At 42.0% G+C, this 21,993-nt stretch overlaps 1 protein-coding gene across 1 annotated transcript in view; it reads right to left on the bottom strand.

The window, feature by feature from the left end:
* The window catches only part of BMP6 (bone morphogenetic protein 6), a 91,711-nt gene that overhangs the window by 18,196 nt on the left and 51,522 nt on the right, over positions 1-21,993 (bottom strand). The window contains exon 2 of the mRNA XM_071553283.1: positions 9,765-9,957. Within this exon, the coding sequence (XP_071409384.1) occupies positions 9,765-9,957 (193 nt within the window). The remainder of the gene's footprint in view (positions 1-9,764; positions 9,958-21,993) is intronic.

A 21,993-nucleotide genomic window follows, 5' to 3' on the forward strand; every position in this document is an offset into this window, starting at 1 on the left:
GCTCAACCAAAAAATTCTCTGTACTTTTTGTATGCAAGGAACATACGTTCCTCTCCTTTCCCTTTGGTAAACCAAAGACCATGAATCACCTGAGGGGAATCTGCTCTTTCCTACAGCCATGTGGCTGAGAAGAGACAAACCTGCTACTCACAAAAAATAAAAAAAAAAAGCTGTATGATGTCTGATTTTGGAACAGAGACTGGGAGATCTCCCAGGCTAGCCTTTGGTCAAAGGAAAAGAGAGTCAAAGGGAAAGGATATCTCATTAGACTGAGAAAGGTGAGGGATTTTCTATAGTTATGGGGGACACATAGACATGCGTAGTCTAAATGGAGAGACCCTGGGTAAAAGGAAGAAGTCTACAGAGAAAAGGAAGGAGAAAGTACTCATGGCCACCACACCTCTGTGAATTAGGCCCATTATTCCCAACTCAGTAACCCTTGCTTCTAGAAGTTGTTGGGAAACCACTGGCATCTTCCTGCACTGATGGCTCACAGAGGGGTACAAAGGGTTACTACTGCCATTTGTGGCAACACAGCTGCCAACAAACACGGTTCCAGACGTCAGTCATGAGAATCTGCCACTCTCACTCTTGGCCCAATGTTCACAGAGAAACACACCACACAACTGATTTTTTTTCTTCCTCCAGTTCTGCTTTCTGAAGACTATGGAAAACCCATTTATTCAATTCCTCTTCTGATAGGACTGCAAATGAAAGACAGGAAACATGAGAGCTGAAGCTGCTGCACAGCCTTATAACCACTCCTGATGCTGAATTGTTAGCTGGTTTTGGCAGGGACCATTTTTGCCATCAGTGTTTGTTTAGCAGGTCCACACACCTGTTACAAAACTTGAAGTGCACACAGCAGATGAGCAGGGATTCCTGTAAGTCAAAAGGTAATGCTGGAGAAAGGAAAAAAAACCACCTTAAAGTGGCAACTAAACCTACTGGAGGCAGTCAATCCTCACCAGTGTATGCAGTTTCTCATCTGCATGACAAGAATGAGGCCTTACAACCACGTCCAAAAAAAGAAGTAGTTTAGGAAGCAGAAAGACACTGTGCTGAAGAGAGCTACACATGAGTAGATGCAAGCCCACAGCCAAAACAAAACCTAAGAGTGCACAAGAAGGTGAGAAAAGGATCATATACCGAGCAAGTCACATAAAACAAAGGATTGAATTTCTAGTCATTAAGTGATGACATTGATCCTGTGCAGGGAGGCAGGCAGTGGCCTTCCAAGAGGAAGCATGTAGCTGTGTACATGGTCGCCTTAATGGAAAGATATTTGAAAACTTCAGTGTTTGAGAACAACAGAGACAAGATGAGACCTGAGGGAAAGAGGAACGGAGCATGAGGAAGAGGAAAAATAGAAAAAGAGAGGCTGGAAAAAGTGTTTGAGCCAGCATCATTGAGGAAACAGGAAGGAGCATCTGCTCCTACCAAAGGCTGAAGAAAGCAGAGTCAGTCCAAAGGTTTCATGCCCAAGCAACTTCGAATGTCAGGGACATCACAAGACCTCTGGCACTTCCACAGGACTTTAAAATTCTGTGCACAGAAGATAAGTTTCATCATCAAAATAGGCAGTTTCTTAACACCCTCTGTGTCTAAATCTGCCTCTTGGTTTTTACACAGTTACTGTCATCACATTGTCACTAAGGTGCCCAACAGTCTCATCTTTCAGTGTGCTTAACTATCTGGTTGAGATCAGTTAATGATTTCCAAAATAAGGCTGATGCAGGCATAATATGTATTAATCTTAGATTATTACAGGGAAACAAGTGAATGGGAGAACCTGAGGCAGTAAGCTGAAACAACTTTCCTGATACAAGAGAGGATATTAAACAGGGCTCCTAACTCAAAACAGGAGCTCTTTGTTTTGGATCAAGGTCCTAAAGGATGGTCTCAAGTACCAAGAAGTAAATGGGAGTGTTTCCATGGCCTTCAGAAGACTCTGGAGAAGGATGGAGAAGCAAAGGTCAACAGAGTAATCACAAGTGGCTGCAATAAACAGAAAGGAGTACACAGTTTACCAGAGAAATATGGCCTGTGTAATTCAGAAGGCAGGATATAGCTCCAGTGTCCTCAGAGAGTGAGCAGATTTGTCAGATATTTATATCAAATATAGCTACTATTCTGAACGCCAACATCCCAACCATGTACTCAGGGCATTTATAGGAGAAGCATTTAACTTCAGTGCTTTTCCCCTTCTAAGATAAATATTTTGTTAACTGAAACCTCTGGGTAAACCTTTCAACAAAACGTCTCTAGGTGTTAATTCTCTTTAATTGAACACTAATTAGATTAGAATTCAGTCAAATTAGTAACCAGGTCAAGTGGTTTCGCTTACTTACTATACTTAGTGAAGTGTTCACATTAAAATAATTTCACTGTACTGGATACACATTACAACATGGAACTTTGCTACAGGAAAAACACCAAAGGTATAAAAAGCTAAATTTAAAGAAGCATCTGTTGAACTAGTTTGTTTTTTTTTTACTTTCCCACCCTCCCTGGCCCTCTTTCCCTAATCAGGCAGGAGTTTTACCAGGGAGACAGTGAGAACAAACAGAAATCTCACCTTCAAAATGACCAAGTTAAAGGTCTTGTATTTTAATTACATATCTTGGAACAACATTTTTGGCCCAGCTTCAAAGCCTGCAATTACCCAGGTGTTTAAAGGATTGTTACGCATCAACAGCCATTTACCAAAGCATTAATTACTATAAGTCTCTAAAACTTTCCTCAGCTGAACCTTTTTGTTTACTTTTCTTCAAAGGCAAGTTGACATAATAGTCTAGACTGCCTAGCAGCAGTTTCTCAAAAAGGAACTTTGCACAGAAGTGTGTGGAATCCACATTTTAATTAACGCACTTTCTAAATACTCCTCTGAGTACCTCAGGATGAGAGTCTTTAGTTTGCACTGACATCAACTTTCTGCAAAATTTAAGCTAGCGAGATTATTCCACTATCCACTATCGACAGACAAATAACTCTATCTACAAATAGCTCAGTATTACAGAGGTAAATGGAGTTCCACTTGGCTAAAACTTTGAAAACACAGCCTTTTCAAACCTGTAGATCCACCATCTTGCAGTAGATGAAATTGCTACTTCGAGTTTAACAGCGTTTACTACTTATAGAATGAACCTTATGTGGAGCTTCCACAGGATGAGGTAGTGCCAAGAGATGCAATACAAAACCTTAACAACTTGGATGACCAGTACTTCAAAGATTTAAAAGTACCATACAAAATTTAATCAATCAGTGTTCCTTTGTACAGAATGCTACAGGCAGGGAAATGCCAGCCCCTGGAATGAGCTACCATGGAAAGCAAAGGCAGTCTCTATCATTTCATGAGAAGTAAGGCTCATTTTAACTGTCTTGAAGAAGCTATGCCATCTGAGGGCCAGGTGACCAGAAGAGATGTGTACATCCTATAAGAGCTTCTTAGAAACAAGAAGAAATATGAAGAAATGTCAACTTCCAAATCAAGGTGCTTCCATTGTGGAATAGAAGCCAACAGCTAGGCACTTATTTGTAAGGACTGACAGCCAGCAGAGGAAAAAGCACAGAATGGAGATGTTTGGACACCATGAAGAGGGTCTGCAATTCAGGATAGGGATAGGAAAGCCGTTCTGGATGCATTCAGATATGGGGATGTACAAGAAGGGACAGATAAACTCAGCCTAACACCTCCACTGCTCTGTCTGATAAGGGTTCCCCTATGCTGAAAAGGCTGCCCTGTATCACTCTGTGCATTGTCCCTGGCAGTGAATTCTGCAAGAGCAGCAGGTTAAGTCTTCCAGATTCACTGGAAGAGAAGGGTGAAACATGCCTTTCAAGGCTGCATCTGGCAAAGAATAGAAAATCAGAGCCCAGAGCTAGAGGATGTGGTCTCCCTACACCAAGACTATGGGAACTTCAACCTACAGGTCTGTGATAATCCACAGAAAAGCCAACAGAGATATTTGAGTGCTAAGATATCCACCCACTTCCAGCTTAAGGTCTTGAGCTTCACAGATACCAGCAGAAAGAGTGAAAAAAGAAAGAAAATCATCTAAGTCACAGGTATAGGAGTTATATATAATTTTTTTATTTTTTTACTACAGTTCTATAAGAAAAAGGGGCATTCTAGCTGTAGTGATGGTTACAGTACTTCAGGGTTTAAGTGCAATTTGAGGCATGAAGATGGGCGAGAGGATAAAGGGATCATATTTATATTTTTCCTTTAACAAAAGAAATAAGGCACTGATATGACATTCTTTAGTTTTGATAGAAAATGCCAGCTGGTTATGGAAGCAGTAGGTTTCATCCAGAATAACTTTGACTTTCAAACTACTCTAAACTAACCAGCCTAAAAAACACAACAAATCACACACCCACACTGGGAGTTACACTGAGATGTGGACAGACTCTTCTTTATGCCATCATGGAAACAGTTCTATCATATACAAATATATACACACTGTATACAAATCTGACCCCAGCTTGAAACAGATTGATTCTAACTTTGTCATTTGTATTACACAACCCATTCCAAAACCCAGTTGAGGACAGTTATTTATTTTGTAAGCTATAAACACTGCCGTTGAATCAATTTGCCCTTTAGATTAGAAGCTCGGATCACGTTTGTATAAATATCCTGTTGCAAAGAGGAAGACTTTATTACCACAATAACTGGCAGCTAAAAACCTATGAGTGCCTTAACCCTTTAGGAATTGTGTTCAGTAGCACAAGAACAAGCTCCCCGGGCAGTTGTTCTGCAGGGCACATTTATGTCCACATGTGTCTTATCATGTAGGAGGAATCTTTCTGACCATCATGTCCTCATATTTCATTCTGGGTGCAAACAAAACTGTTTAATAAACTTTGACCATTAAGGTACCGTATCTTCCTTTGATCACTAACACAGGCCACTGTGTTTTTCATAGATCAGTTGTTTGGACAGTGTGGGAGTGTTTTGAGGTCTGCATTAGCAGGATATTTACACTTGAAAACATACTGATGATCCAAACCAAGGACTAACATCTTTGATCAACCATAAACTGCCTTCCCTAGTCCTGACCTGACACCTCTCTGGGTGAGAGCATGGAAGTTTCAAGAAAGAAACTGTTTAAATAATGAGCTGTTTTCAAGGACAAACTTATTTCTTCCCTTCCCTAGTAAAGATCTTGCTTACATGGAAATCCTCTCACAAGACGTATCAGAAATCACAAAGGGCTTTGCTGGTTCTTCCACAAAATCAGTGCTACACTTTAAAATGGAGCCCAAAGTGCAGGTCTTAGCTGTGCACGGGTACCACATACGGGAGGAGAGGGGAGGTTGTGTAGCTCCTGCCTGCTGAAACTAAACGGTCTGTCAGACATGGCCAAGGTGGGAGAAGCCCCTGGAAGCTGACACCATTTGTCCTCCTAAAAGGATGCTTTGGAAAACATCCCTGTTTTCTGCATATTCCAAAGGGAAAGAAAAAAAATCCTACCCTAGTGTTCAAACAGTCCAGCCTCTTAGAACTCTGGTGGGTCAGAAGCTGAAGAGCAGCAACATCCAGCAGATGTACCGCCTGTTCTCTCTCCCCACAAGGTCAGTCCCTACAGCCCACAGCCTGTTTCAAAATCCAGAGTCATCCAGCCTCAGATCAAACCAGATGTCACCTCAGCCCTGTTTGGTGAAGCCTCTTCACACAGTCTGAAATGCACACGATGCTGGATGGCCACAAGCTTGACCCATCCCGAGGATTTCATTAATCTCTCCGCAGCATCCCACTGACAACTCCAGCAGTTTGTGTTATGACAAAATGTGGCCTTTAACTGCGGGTTGGTTAGAAAACAAAAGCCTGGTTTCTAAGCACTGTTTTTCTTACCTTACAAAAGCGGGAAAGGAATGGGGAGATTAAAATATTACTGACAAAATGAGTCAGTATTAAAAATGTTTTCTTTTTTAAGAGAGAATGTACTTAGACCACACTGTCCTCAATGTGAGTTTCACTGCCTGGAGTCCCCACAAGTATTTTTTTCTTATTTCTGATGGTTTTGAATGAGCAGAGTGTCAAATTTCTACCCAGAGGCTCTATGCTATTTCAAACAGCACTGATCTCTGACGGTTCACGTCCTTTCTACTTACACACCGATCTAGGAAACAGTCTCAAATGGGACCACAGTCCTTGCTTTTAGCCTTGTCCACAGTGCTAAAAATCAGTTTGATAATTCAGTAACTGGTAGAAATTTGAGCCTCAGGCAGGCTCAGTTCTGTTTTTAGCCATCAGGAAACTGCCAGCAGTGTCTCACAATTCCGTGCAGCAGCGCACATCTGGGCTGGAGTCACACGCTCAGGCTTTTACTGTCCAGACGAGCTTTTTTTCCCTCCCCCTTTGCTCAAGTAATATTGAATTAAGCCACTTTATTACACTTAATTGGAGCCAAGGGATACTTCCAAGGCTCTGAGCTTTGGTGAAGATTTGTATTTACTAAAGCTTTCTCTTATCTCCTGCCCTGCCAAACTTGTTTCTTTGAGAGAAGCAGGCAGGGTTTTTTTTAATATATTTTCCCCCATAGGTGCACGCTGCATTTCTCTTGTAAAGTGCTGGTTGAAATCCATGCACACCAGCTGCCCACTTGAAAATTAGTTGCACTCAAAAGTGTTTTAGTAGCTACCAATAATCACCTCAGACAAATGTTAACCTCATAAAAGCCAAGATTAACATGGTGTCTTTGAACTTTCTCTACAGACAGCATATGTTGACTGAACAGGCACCTTTCACAGCCTTTAGAGATGAATTTTCCTGACCAGAAGGAATATTTGTCAGCAGAAGAAGATGAAAAAAGGTGTTCCATCAACTCCTCTGTCTTACCTGCTATTCCACTACCTAGACTTCAAGATCTGTACAGACTCTTCCTTATGCAATAAAACATCATAAAATGTCAGGAAATATCAGACTGTTATTCAAAACCATTAGTCCAAAGGAAGTGTTACAATTTTTTTTTAGTAGTTTTTTTTTTTTTTTTAAGTCAAAGGCAGCTGTTATTTTCTGGCTCATGTCTGCTAGAATTCAATGGATGCCTTACAAATATTCAGCAAGTTCCTTCAAAAACCAGTGCTTTTTCTTTTTCTTATAATTTAACCTTCCAGTATTCTGAACAGGAAAAGAAAACACTGCATTCCAAATTAATCCACTGAGACAAAAGGGGGAGGAAAAAGCATTTTGGACTTTTTTCTGCTCCAGTAAAAGCAAGTAAGTGAATTGATGATCAAAACTCAAAACCACTTCAAAAATATAGCTCCTTAAGGCATACCAGAAGAATCTGAAGCCTTTTTCCTCTCCATGCAGAGATATTAGAGAACAGCAAAATACAACTTTCTAGTATTTGTTTGCGAGACTGTTTACTAGGTTACCAATGAGGGTGAATGATTGAATCTATAGCAGCAGTAGCCTATGGAGTCAGCCCTCAACTGAATACAACCCTGAAGAGTAATAAACAGCTTCTACCATGTTATTTTAACTCTGTTAACATCTGCATATGTTTAATATAAAGGGGATAATTTATATGTTTACATATGCATTTTTATATCCAGATACACACAGAGAATAGAAACCTATACATGTATTTATAGAGAAGCACACATGTTTTCATATGTGCTTTTATATTTTGCCTGTACATGTAAGAGTTCTTTAAGATGAAAGAAAAAAAGGGTGGAAAAGGGCATGTCCTTTTTATGACTTTGTGAGCCACATCTTGCCCACCTCTGTGCCTATGATGTGACAAGTCCAACAGACTCATCTGAAGCACAAGTTGCTTTAGCCAAAGGTCTCCCTCCTTCCCACCAGTAAAAATAAATAAATAAAGAAGCAAAAGAAACAAAAAGGGAGCCTTGAGGGACTGGATGAGTCAGAGGTTAGCAATGAACTACAGACACTTATGGCTGGGTCAGTGGTTCACGCCTAGCCCATGTCAGGAGGGACAGTGAATTGCTGCCGGTCTGGACCTGGAGGAAGCTGTTTTAGGATTCCCAGTCCCAACAGTGGGATCCCCTCAGTGTGGCCGCCAGCAACAGCAGAAGGAACACGATGAAAGGGAATGGAAAGACCCAAACTACTTGCCAGTTTTGGACAGAGACCACCCTGGTGATCCCCACCCATGCAGCTGCCTCTGGTCTGCCTGTAGGGAGGTCTCCAGCACCCAGTGATGCCCAGCACATGCAGATGCCAAAGTGCCCAGTGCCAAAGGACACACACTGCAGCTTCACAGTGCAATCTGATTTTGGCAGGCCTCTGGTATGGAATGTGAAACAAAGATATAAGATTCCAGCACCATTGCTGCACACAGCCACTTCCAGAACAGAGTCTGTAAACTTGTTAGGAACAGGGTATATAAGAGACTGTATCCTCTCCTTTATTTTCTTTCCTGCAATGCCTTACTTGTTTGCTCAGTTTACTCTGAAAAGCTGTTATATAAACATAAGAGCTGACAGTTCTCCTACTCTGCCCTGCTTTGCTGACCATCACAGACCAGTCCATCAATTGCTTCCATAGACACTTGGCAGAGGTTTTCCTCCAGCTCCAGTGGTGGGATCTCTGCTTGTGGAATCTAAAGCAGACCAATGCTTGCCATTTTTTATTCAATGTCGCTCTAAACGAACAATACCACTAACATGTATGAAATCTGCATGACCGTCTGGAGTTCCATCAGCATTTCAAGGGGCATTGATGTAACATCCTAACCAGCAAGGACATTAGCCCAGGAGGCTCTCCTGGAATCTGCAACTCAAAGTGTAAAGGGAAGCACAACAGTTCTGAAACTCACACCTTCTTCCCCATCACCTGTTTGTCCAAGTATTTCTCTCCATTTCCCCAGAGGCCACGCTCCCCACAGAACAACCATGACCTATTTAATGTTGCCTTCACAACTGCCAGTCATCAAAGGCAGATCCCCCAAAATGGTACCAAAGGAAAGGCTGGAGAAAGAAGGAGCAGAAAGAAAAACACCCATGAAGCCTTCACAGAGAAAACAAATGGACCTTTTTTTAAGCACTGCTGGTTTTGATTTCTTTTTTCCCATTTTTTTAATGCCTGCAGCAGAGGAACAGTTACAGTCCTGACAAGTAATGAAACACTTTTGTACCACAGCATTACTCTGACATTTAATTGACTATGTATTTCCATCTTTTAGCCTTACATGATTCCTCCATCTGAAACATTACCAGTTGGTTTTAAATTAATCTCTCCATTTACACTTGTTTGGATTTTTGTGTCACAGTTTCTACTCTGCCTCTCTCATTTTTGCCTCTCTCATTGCCATTGAAAGCCCAGGAGTGATTTTGTACCTGTGATCTGCATATTAAATTTTCTTCCGCTTTATTTTCTTTAATATAAGTCCAGCAGGTCAAGTCTGAACTAATTACCAATGTTTTTCAAATAGGCTATGCTTTTTATGCTGGTACTGTTAAGCTGGAAGATGATATGTGTATTTCAGCAATGCCAGCATTGGTTTAAAAATCTAATGCTCCTCATCAGATTCTTTCTCTATTTGAAGACAACACAAAGTTTGCAGCCAAGTCACACCCCTGGCTACGATACTGTGGTCTTTCTTCAGCTTGGGTCCATTTCCACTCTACCTTTCCCATAAAGAAAGGATTATGCAATAACATAACCCTGTTAACATGGACAAACCTGAATTTATTTTGAGACTTCTCAACATAAATGCAAAGCTCAGAATTCACCTTCTCCAGGACAGCAGCCGGTGGCACAGGGCAAGCCCCCTCTTGCATACCTGTTCTGATGCTCCTGCAGCACTTGGTAGATGCTGATAAGGAAGGTTTGGTTTTTAAAGCTTCCCACAACGCAGTCCTTGTAGATGCGAAACTCAGCGGCTGTGACAGCCTCGCCCTCAGGAATCTGAGACAAATTAAATTTGAATTCCTTGTGGTGCCGCTGGTGAGGCGTGAACTCCTTGTCATACTCAACTGCAGATGGGAAAAGGAAAAAGAAAAAAAAAGGAACCATGACTAAAATTTAACAACAAAAAGTTTCCACACACTGCCACCTGTTCCTTAAAAAAAAAACCCCAAGAATCTTAATTTTTTCTCCAAAGATAGCCTTGGCAAGTGCCAGGAAAACTTATGCAGTTAAAGCCTTTCAAATACAGTACTAAGAGAAGATGAATGTTCCTCTTCCACAGCCAATTCCTTTGGGATTTTCTATTCTTTAAAGAGAAGCCAGCTTTGACAGGTGAAATATGACCATGAAGTTTGGTTCTGTGTAGAATTTTGAAGCTGTGACCACCCCCAGCATTTTCCACCTGTGGATCTCCACATTCTTTACAGCATTTCCATAAGTCTCAAGCCCTCTTCCAGCAGAGGACACAAGTAGTTCCATTTTGCTTTAGCACATCAAGGCACAGACTAAATGACAGCACCAGGTCAACCAATACCCTTAATGCCCTAAAATGTGCTGGTTTCTGGCTCCCTGGTTTGTGTACTAGCTATTGGGTCACTTTGTGAACAAATAAGATTAACGTGACATTTATTTCAAGGGTTAAAGTTAACCAGAGATCCCCTTCCTTTTTCAGAAGCTTCTTTGAGAATGAGAGAGCTGAGGAGTGATGCCTTTGGTTTCTGGTCTTAGACCTCCTCAATTACATTTTCGGGTATAGGGTTTAGCACAGTCGCAAAACAGAACTCCTCCTTCATTAGACCTCAGAAATTGTGTTTTCTCTGTTTGAGGCTCCCTTTAAAAACTCTGCTTCTGGTCCCATTCCTGTATTACCTGATTACATCTTGGGTTAGCCTGACTTTGATTAATTGTTTGTTATTTTTCCTAATTTTCTATTAGAAGTTGCTTAAAACAGTAACATATTATAAAATCATAAAAAAAATACATCCAAAAAACTGTTCCCAACAGTGCAACTGAAGGAGTATATGTCAGTGATGAACAAGTCACCATTATGTTATTATTAGGACATAATTACAGTCAGAGGCAGCTCATGTTTGTATTTGTGGACAATTTCTGTTGTTCCACCAACACATCAAACTGCAAAGGCATCCATGAACCTACCCTCACAACATCACCATGAGGTAAGCAGCAATCCCTGTTTTACAGCTGGGAAACTGAGTCACCAGGAGAGTGATTTGTCCAAGGACAGGCAACAGAGGCTTGTGGTAGAGCCAGGAATGACAGCCAATATGCCTGAGGTTCACTTTACCCACAGGTGACCTCCCTGGAGAGCAGACATCTCCCAGCTGCTGGAAACAGCCCAGGAAGACATTCCCCTTCACCTTTCCCAAGTGTCTGTTCCTCCTCATCCCTCAGTCCCAGTTTCATCTGTCCTCTCCCTTTCTTTTGGCAGCCCTCTCGTGTGAGCTGTCTCATCTGGCTGGGTCCATGTCCTGGCTCCCTGTGAGACAGTTAGTCACATCCTTCTCTTTGAAGCTCGCCTGGAAATCTTTTCACCTCTGCCTGACTGCTGCCGAGCATTCTGTGGGACGCCACACTTGGAGATGCTGCCTTAAGGGCTGCCACAAGGCAAACAGGCAAATTCTCAAACAGCTGCCAGAGTCAGATGCTGCTGCCAAGTTTGTCAGTCTCACACTGCATCTGTCTGAGTGGCTTAGATGTCAAACAACTCAAAATGCAGGTGACTGGGCCCTAAAGCTTCCAGAAGTGAGGTGGGAATGCCCAGCATCTGTCAGAGATTGCACCAAGACAAGTGATGGTGCCACCCAATTCCAGTGACACTCAGGAATTACCTCTCTGGCTACAGGTTAGGGGTGATCTGGGCTTCCCTTTGAAGCACCTGGCCCTGCTTTTAATGGGGAACAACTCAGGCAATACTGGACTGCTTGGCATCGCTTCCAAGAAGGGGCTTGAGCTGCCCAGTTCCTCCCCATCCTGAGGAGGGTGCCACAGGGTGCACCTCCCAAAAGAGAGTAGCCACATACTTTCAGAAACTTGCAAGCATCCAACCAAAGGGAAACTGCATTTGGCTGCCTGCAGCAGGATGACATGCCCAACTTGGCCTGTTTACTTGCTGCTAAAAGACGAGAGGATGTAATTAATGGTGAGGGAATGTCTAAATCCATGGGTTTGCAGAGGCACACATATGAAGCAACAGTTCTCAATTTAGAACTTGCTACATCCTCGCTCACGGGTGCAATGACCAGTTGAAACCCACGTCCCCTCCCCGGCTGTCACGGGGATGAGTTGACCCGCAGGAGAGGTGCAGCGAGGCAACTTTCCCCAGGCTCACAGCTGAGGATGATAAAGGAGAAGCAGGAAGAGCAAGGGGAAGGACACAACCAGGGTAAGCTACAGAACTCCATCAGGGTGCCAGAAGACTAAAATTACACCAGAGACAGCAAAGGAATAGTCGATGCTTCCTGTCAGCTACTGCCCCACATCAAGATGTGATGTGGCCTCTCCAAGAGCACAAGGGAGAGTCTGGAGCCATCCCACACAGCCCAATGAGCCCAAACACCACTTTTTTTGTTCCTTCCTGACCTCAAGTCAGCTACACTGACTTGACCTCCACTGATGTCCACTCCAAAATACACAATTTAAGAGTGATATAACCAAACTCTAGTCTTTTAAATCAGTATTTTCCCATACACCTCTTCTAAAAAGTCAAACACAAGCTACAAAGGAAGAAAAGCCCACCAAAATATCTGTCACAGAGCACGACAAGGAGCAGCAGGTATGATGCTTGACTCCAATTGCCCTTTTCCAGTTTATAACTTGCCTGATACATTTACAATAGTATTTTCCTGTTTTTTAAAACTTTCTTCCTTTATGCCTGTCCTTGTCTGAATATGCCACACAATCACAGAAGCTGACTAAACTGATTACAGGGGAAACATTCAGACTGATTTTGTTATCAGGCTTGGCAGAATAAACAACCTGAAACACACAAACAAGGAAACCTTTTTTTAATCCTTCAGATTAAGCAATTCAGCTTTTTCTGTTACAAGAAAGGCAGAATCAGAAAGAAATACTGTTAAACTGGTGGTGTCCTCCTCCACTGTGATCAGTTCAGAAGCAGCCCAACAACATCACAGGATGGAAAAAAGCCTACATTAAGCATGTATGAAGCAAGTATAAAAGTTTAACGAGTTGGAAAGTTTTTCTGGCTACGTATCTTCCCACGATACAATGGAGGGTGCGTTTTTTTTTCTTTGTGGGAGTGGTGAGATATTTAAGTTCTATATACTCATTGTCACCCCATCAAGTTAATAATCAACTGTTTTCATTCAGCAAGACAGCTTAAAATATAAAATGCCAACAGTTCTTCTCTGGGGGCTTTTTGCCCCCTGGAAGCTCTTCATTTTTAAGAAGTCAAGTTTTAGAACAGCAAAATTTGGAAAGGCAAGATTCAAGCTGCTGGTTCCCAGGATTACCCAGTCTGTATTGCTATCACATTACAATGGATCATATGACCTCGTATTCAAAATACAGACTATACCAAAATGTAAGGCAACAGCAAAAAGCAGACATCATTTCTCAAGATGCTTTCCAATTAATTTTTTTTCCACATGAATTCATTCAGGTCAATCTGACCGGTGACATGTGAAATCCAGAGCTAATTTCCTTATGAAGATGGACATGTGCATGTCCCAACCGTGCAAAGTTCTTGCAGGGAAAATCAGGCAGCTCACAGCTGAAGCAGGTTGGAAGGAAGCAGCCCTGAGCAGTGCTGGCCTTCCATAACCTCTCCCCAGAGTGCTGGCCAGAATGTCAGGACCAAGCCAGGCAAAACCAGGGTTTGTAGGGTCATGATGTGAACTGTAGCCATAAAAAGTTCATCTTCATGGTTTGACTATATTATCCTGAACATTACTATTCATTTGCTGGAGTAAGTCCTTGGAGACTACAAATCCAGGCATGCCCATATCAGGGAGAGTTTGCAAAGATGTCAAAGAGACTCAACCTCGTGATGGGTGTATGTACCATGCAGGTCTCTGCCCCCATCCTGGTTGTGGCTGCTCCTTTGCTTGCAATACAAAGAGTGCAAGAGTACTCACCCCTGAGTTTTCATTACAGTTCATTTCTGAGCAGAGTGAGTGTGCAGAAACAGTTAACAGAGAAGCCTGTCAGTAGCTCTTTACATTCCCCTCAACAAATATTTTTAAACATTATACAAACACAGCCCTATTGTTGAGCAGTTAAAAAGGCAAGAATGGCAAAATTAGGGTTACTGTGGTTTTGAATTTTATGTATTCTAATTCTAACCCAGTGTTGCAATAGCCAATTTCAGCACAAAATGTCCTTGGTTTAAAAATAACATGCTGCTTACAATACTTGTTACTCTAAAAGCACTACACAGAAAAAATAAATAATTAAGAAATTAACACACTTATTTTGAAAGATATACCATCCTATTTCCATTTGCACATACCTTGGACCAAAGGAAATGTAACCCTAATGACAGTCATGGAAATAAACTCTCCTTCTGCACAGGATTTTTCAGCATTTCTTTTTGGATCTAAAGTAAACTGGTATGCAGAAATAACAGGTCAACAGCTTTTTCTGAGGAAACACAATTTTCACTCAGAATACCAGCAACAAGTGTCATGATATTTGGTGATTTTCTCCAGTTCTCAGCTGTTGAGAAAAGTGTTAGGTCAGGTGCTTGGGTGTGAGTCAAAATGGTGGCTTAAGAAAGACTCTATCTTATACTCTAGGTAATAAAGCCAAAATACTAACACCTGGACTCATAACCTGGAGCTCCAGAAGTAAATTTGTGAGTTTTTATAAATTGTCAGATGAAATTTTTGAAGACTCTTTAGCACACCAAGATCTTCAGCGGTGACTTGGTTTGGCAGGGTCACTGCTACCACACTCCAGAAAAAGTAGCCAGGATTCATACCCAGCTTATGCAAAGGGAGTTTTGCGTAGTGTTCATGAACCCAGTTTGAGTACAAATGTAAGCCCTTCCCACTCATTTCTGCTCAGCCTTCACACATGACCCCCTCCCTGATAAAATGAGCAAGCACCTGAAAACTGGGGTTATTACCAGGGGATTCACCACCATAGCTACATAGTCAGTGCAGAGGCAATTTCTCTGCATTATGTCACCAATTTCTGCACTAAGTCAACAGTGTTTATCACATCTGGAGCATTGAAGCAGTGGATTACACCTCAAATATTTGAAGCATTACTACAGCTCCAACAGTCCCCTCTAATAAATGAACCATGTACATATATGACTGATCTACTGCTGCAACCTCACAGCTGCATCATCAGAATTTCTTCAATAGCAGCTGACAATAATTTGCACAGAATAAAATCTGTGTAAGCTTGAAGAAAAACCCCTCAACCTTGGTCACACAATGTAAAAAGAAGCAAAAAGACAGCAAGAATGTGGGGGTTTGTACAACCAAGCTGAGGGATGTCCAACTTTAGTGCAAGACACAGCCTTCATTTGGGTCTTAAAATTTGCCTCCTATTTCACAATGGATCTCCATGGATGGGGTCTGCAGCACATTCCTTGTACTCTGAAGAGATGGCCACGATATACCTGAAGGCTTGTCTGTATTTTCTGAATCCATCAGGTCAATCTAAAAAAGACACCAAGTCGCCCAAGCAGACCCACCTCTCTTGACAGACAATCAGGGCTGTAGAAGCTCTGCCACTGTTAAAGATTAAAACTGACCTTTCTTACTAAAATAGGCAGCATTTCCAAAACACTGTTTAAAAACTTGCAGAGTACAACCCAAAGACCACAAGGTTTCAGTTTAGTATCTTAAAATGGAAAGGGTGGAAGACTAAAAATCTTCACAGCTACTTTCTGCTGTCTGACAAGGAAACAAAAGGTTAGGTTACACTGAGTGGACCTGCAGGTTCAAGAGCAGGCCAGCAGGAAAAAACACACGGCTTCTGGAAGTAGTGAGGATGCACCAGAAAAGCATCACTGCTGTGTGCTTTTTACACTTACACATAGCATGTGCCACTGTCAGCTGGGTGCCAGACCAACGAGATAAGTGGTCTAAGCCACTGCAGTGACCTTCTAAATCCACTACAGATAGGACTGGCCACTTTCTCCTTACTGTAAAGACACAAAAGAAAGCAAAACTTCGTTCTCAAAATTAAGATTTATTAACATGCCATTTCACAAGTAGTGAGTAAGACAATTCTTTAAAAGAGGAGCAACTCAACTAAGACATTAAAATACAAAGTCTGAAAGCAAACTCTCTCCTGCCCAACATGTACAAGAGTGGGAGAGATCCTTTCTTCCCACCTTGCTCTCACTCACCCCAGTAACTTCAACTGCCTTCTAGGATCACACAACCTCTCAGAATCTCCAAGAAAAGCCTCTTTCTTTCCATCACCCCAGCTGTGGCAGTAAGTCATCCCCTAGAAAAAGTCCATACCCTGCTGCTCCTGCTGCCAGTCTTCTGTGTGCCAGGTCTCCTCAGATTCCTCCATGTTCAGCCCCTTCTGAGAAGCAGAATGAGCAAAAATAACTAATTCCAGAAGAGGAGTAGCCTCTCTGCTTCCCAGGCATGTCCCCTGGATCTGCAGTACAGCATCCCCAACAAACAGACCTAAGTTTGTTCTCATAGCTAAGAGCGTGTAAAAGGTCACTGGACCTCAGAGATGAACTTTTCCAACATGCACAGGGATAAAAAAGAGTCAAGATAAAGAGTCAAGGTACTTATGGTTCAAGATTTTGTTGATCCCTGTGAGTCCAGCTGAGGTGATCCAGAAACAACAACTGTGCTACCACAAATCTAATGAAGTTTTAAGTTAATGCCTAGACACCTCTAAAATCATTAGAAGATTCAAGGCCAACAAACTCCAAGATGGTGCTTTCTTCAAAAGAGCTATAATATCACCTCTAGGCCAACACAATATAAAGTGGAATTATTCCACTAACTTCAGTGGAGTGATGCCAGTTTACATCTAATGAAGACCTGGCTTTATGCTTGAGAGCTGTGAGTGCCAGAAAATAATGACTCAGAAAAATAACCCATCATTAATCCAATCCCAGCCTAATTATAGAGATTAAATTTAAACAATAGCAAATCACTCTCTAAACATAACACTCTGCAGAAAATCTTCAAAGGAGGAGGGGCTTTTACTTTTGGACAAAAAATACAACTGAGCTCTTCTTTGTTTCTTTGTGCTGGGAATTGAGCTGGAATCGGCTTGTAAAATCAGATTAAAACAGTTGCACAACAGCTTCCTTTCAGGATTCCTGAACCAAAGGCAGTCCAAAAATCAAAATAATGCACTAATCAAATATATAATACCCATGGGACACCAGAGAGCACTAAGAAGGCATTTTTACATTTTCACAGAGATGCCTACTGTATGGCCAGTAATGCTTTTCCACTCTGCAATGGGAAGAGGTGACAGTGGGGACCAGCCTTGCTCTGTCACATGAAGGGAAGACTTAAAGGAAAGCAGAGGATAAGGAGAGCCCTTGGCAGAGCACTCGGGGGGGAACTAAGCCTGGAAGGCAGACTGCAGGCCACAAGCATCTCTGCCATTGACACTAATTTTTGGGCTTCCTGTGCTGTGCCCGTAGCAATAACAGAAATCCCTTTGCAACCGCTACTGCAGCCACCTCCTGTGTTCCCTCCTCACAGCTTCCAAACACAAATGTTAACAAAACCAGCATTTTCTTTCCGTATGCTGGTACATATGGCAGGTCCCTGAACTGAAAACAGTGTTGTATCTCAGGAAAACAAAACATCTTTCTGCTTAAAAGATGCCAAACTGCTTTATCAAAGGCACTACTGTTTGCATTTTTGTGGCAATATTAATGCAGTTCCCACTGAGAAGTTGATAAGGACCCTGACTGCAAAAACACCCCTCTGGAAGAAGTGATCTAAAGCTATTTCTGTGCTGTGTTTCCAAATAATTTATGATTAAAATAATATTATGCTTTCCAAAAAACATTTCTGTTTCACAGCCAGGTTTCATGCATGCAGAGCCAGCTTGCAGGGAAGAAGGTGATACTGTTGACCCGTCTAGCAGGGACACACCATCGGAAGTGCTTTGCATCTCTGGTGGGAAGAGAATCCTCCCACTGCTCCTGTTTGCTCCCTTGCCTTTGTGTTTTCTCCTGTTTCCATGCCCACACAGTAACTGCTTGGGACACTTAGAAGAACCCGTGGAAATCTTCCTGTAGTGTTTCTCACCCTCCAGGTTTGCCACAGGTCACACCGCATTTCCTGCTGGCAGGGCCACCGGCATGCAGCTCCCTGGAAGGGCAGCTGCCCTGGGTGCACCGACTCGGTCTGGAAATGTTTTGAGGTTTTTTTAAGTGGTACAGCAGTTGCCCAGCATATCTTGCATCATCTCTCAAAATTATCTGTTCTTCTGAAGGAATTTAAGGCAGTGCAAAGCAATTCACTTGCAAGCTTGAGCCAAATTTCAAAATGCAGGTTGTGCAAAGTGGGAAAGGTTTTTTCATTTATGGGCATTTACCTCTCTGCTTTTCTCACAGATGAGGTTTGATGTTTATCAGTATAACTCTGAATCAACCAGCAGCAAGTAGAAAAGCAGGCAACAGAAGAATGTTTGTAATTTAAGTTGCACACTTTCATTTTGTTGAGCACTCATCTCTTGGCATCACAGGCAGGTTTCAGCTTTTCATTTAATAGCCCAGCTGAGAAAGATATCTCCTGAACACAATGCAATCACTCCCTGTAAAAATACTGCCCAGAGTGCTTAAGGTTTTATGAATTATTGAAAATGTTTAATCCAGCACACTCAAGCCACCGATACAGAGAAGAAATCAGCCCCACTTCAGAGGTTGTCACGTTGTCCTGGAGCCTACACCACCACTGTAATGGTATTGCCATTGCTGACAGGACTTGTGATGCCAACACACACCATGAAATGCTGCTGCCTCACTTATTGTTGTTTACTATTTTACGCAGGGCTCCAAAGAGCACAGATATTGGGGAACTGGCAGGTGCTTTGTGGGACAGCATGAAGGACACCAGACTTGGTATCAGTGAAAAGAAGACTCAGGAAAGGAGGGAGTGCTGCACCTAACGAGGGCAGAAAGTGATGGCAGAGATAAAAAAAATAAAATCATGGTATGGAAATGACACAAGTTCCCAACCTTTAACATGACTACAGAGGAAATGCTCTTTGGGACAGTCAAGGCGAGAACATGCCACAGTTCTGAAGACTGAGAGCAAATGCTGAAGTGTTTGAAGAAACATGAAGTGTCCTAAAGATTATTACTCCTGGGCATGTATATCTGTCCAAGGAGCAGCACAGATTGGAAGTGAATCCCAGGCCCCTGCACTCATTCACTATGTGCCAGCTTGGCACACTCATCTGGAGGAAGCAGGTCCAACATGTCACCACAATAGGAGACTCTCAGTCACCTCTGGGGTGGAGCACCATCATGGCATTAGGATAACTCTCTGTGCCAACTGGAAAAACCAGAGCCTTGGAAGACATTATGATACACAGAAAACCAGATCATTCCTGGTAAACTCACTATTTCTCTTGCTGCCCTTCTTATATATCACTCCTTCCTCCCTGTCCCTCTGTCCTGACAGGCTCCCAGAAGGTTCAGGCAAGAGTCTCTCAGGCCCAGAAAGGTGGAAAATAGAGTGAGGGATGAGCAAAGGGGGATGGAAGAAGGAAAAGGAAGTTCTCACTTCCCCAGTCTTCTCCAGCAAACACAGATGGGCTGTGAAGACCCTTAGGGCTCTCACTGGGCAACCCTAACACGTCTGGGGAGCACTCAGGAGCAGCAACCATGAAAACTGAAAAAAAAACAAGAAACAGAAGTCCCAGAATATTTTACAGCCATTACAGAAATGTGAGGCAAGTGTCCCTCTTTCTGAGGCAATACCATCTTGCAGAGCACTCTCTCTCTGCACTTGCCCTATGTCACGTTTTGTCCCCACCCTGCACAGTGACAGAGTCAACCAGAGGGAGCTCCTGGAATGTCTTGCTCATAAAAACAGACTTCTCCTGCCCTACCATACCACTGAAATCCCATTCTTTAATCTGTCCATTGCCCATGCCAGCAGGGTGCAATTCGGGAGGTGACTGTTTTACCTCTGAAATCTCATCTGCTGCCGACCAACACAAGGATGAGCCAAGTAGCCGTCAGACGTCTAAAAATTTGCAGCCGCTGTGGGCGGTTGGAGCAGAGGTCACAAAATGGTCATTAATAGCTTTACCTAACCTGCAGCCTTTCAGCTGCTCAAAACATGACTTTAAAAAGAACAGAAAATGACATCATGCAGCTTTAACAATCTGCTTAGGAGCAAAGAATTCCACCCTTTAGAAGAAAAAATATTAAATTAAGAAAAAAAGAAAAACTTGACAAAAAGCCCTAGTTTGCCTAACAGCTTTGCTCTAAGCCTTCCTTTTTCATTATTTTTTATATTCCCATATCCCACAGTGACCAGAAGCATACTTGGAATGTCTCTGTCCATCTGATAAAGCCATCAGCAGCTGCAGCCCTGAGCCAGGCCTGCGGGGGACACAGCTCCTCTTCCCGGCTGCAGAGCTCAGTACCCAGGCTGGCCAAAAGCCAGGGAGATGCAACACTTTGGGAAAGATGGGAGACTCCCAGGCAGGGTAGGAAATCCTAGGGAAAAAAGTAAGACTTGTGGAAATGCACCATTAAAAAAAATATTAAAAGAACTACTAAAAGAGGATTTGTGGAATAATCCTTAGTTCCACATAGTTGGCCTGACTTTAATACAGTAGCATAGCTGTTTAGTTCACCTGAAAAGCATCCAGCAGGAAAAGGGACAGACTCTGCCAAGTGCTAACTTTTGTCTTTTTTCCCCTTTCTCCCCAACTTCCCTCACTTTCACCAAATACTCAAAACAATCCTTGGTCTCCAGGCATTTAAAAATCAGTTACATACAAACAGAGTAATAGCAAATAAATTGATTCCAAGAGGCCTCCAGTTAACAAACAGGAAAATAGTATATCTCACTGGTTTAAAAAAACCAACCTGATATGTTGGCATTTCTGGCTTTTAGTTTATCTTGATCCTTTGCTTTAAGTTATTGGGTTCCTGAAGACAGAATTGAAAATGAACAAAAGACAATGTGTTAAAATGCTCAGCAGAGCTGCTTGCTCCCAAATTAACTTTCAGATGTTTGGCTTCTGTATCTTCACTCTTTGCCATCATGTCCTGGCTGTTTGGCCATCCCAGCATTCCTCTGCCCCACCCAATCCAGTCCTGTCATCACTGATTTGATTTTTCCTCTCCTTCCCTCTTAGTAATGCCCTCCTCTCTTGCCTTGACTGGTCACATGCCATCCTTGGAGAAAAACACAAAACTCTTTCAACTCTAAGTATAGATAAATATACAGAGAGAAATAAATTTAAATAAATACCTACAACATATTCCAAATTTTCATCTTAAAATACATTTTTATGTTTTGATGTGCCTGAAGTGTTGTTAATGTTGTCAACAACTAAATTGCCCAGACATGGATTTTAGTTTATGACTCGGTTTGTGTTCTAGTTTGTGACTATTTGAGTTTATGACTTTATGTACCTCAGTTTAAAAAAATGATTATTTTTTCCTTAAGCCCATTAAAATATGTTTTTCTTTTTTAAAAAAGTTACTTTAGGATGGTAATGCTTTAGATCTGACAGTATTAAAAAGACTTCATGGAGACAGCTCCCATACCTAGTCATTTTTCATTTGTGTTTTAATAAGAAAACCATCAGTAATAAGAATGTTTGAATTACGTTAGAACATCAAAACACTCTTCTTACAAACATATAGACAGCAGGGAAATCTGACAAGCATTTAACACACATTTACTAAATCTTTTTTACCCATGCACTCTAAGTCACCCTAACAAGTGAGGGTGGCCCAAGTGAATCTTTTTACTGCTGTTCTCTCAGAGACACAGCAAGACTAAAGCTTTATTTAATGTTTGCATAGAAAAAAAAAAACAAAACAGCAAAACCCCTCAATTAATTACATGGCATGTCCTAGTAAAGAACTTCCTCCAGTCTAAATAGGAGAACAGGAACATCAATGCTGTATAATTGAT

Source organism: Pithys albifrons, chromosome 4, assembly GCF_047495875.1.
Source record: "Pithys albifrons albifrons isolate INPA30051 chromosome 4, PitAlb_v1, whole genome shotgun sequence".
NCBI classification, from domain to species: Eukaryota; Metazoa; Chordata; class Aves; order Passeriformes; family Thamnophilidae; genus Pithys; species Pithys albifrons.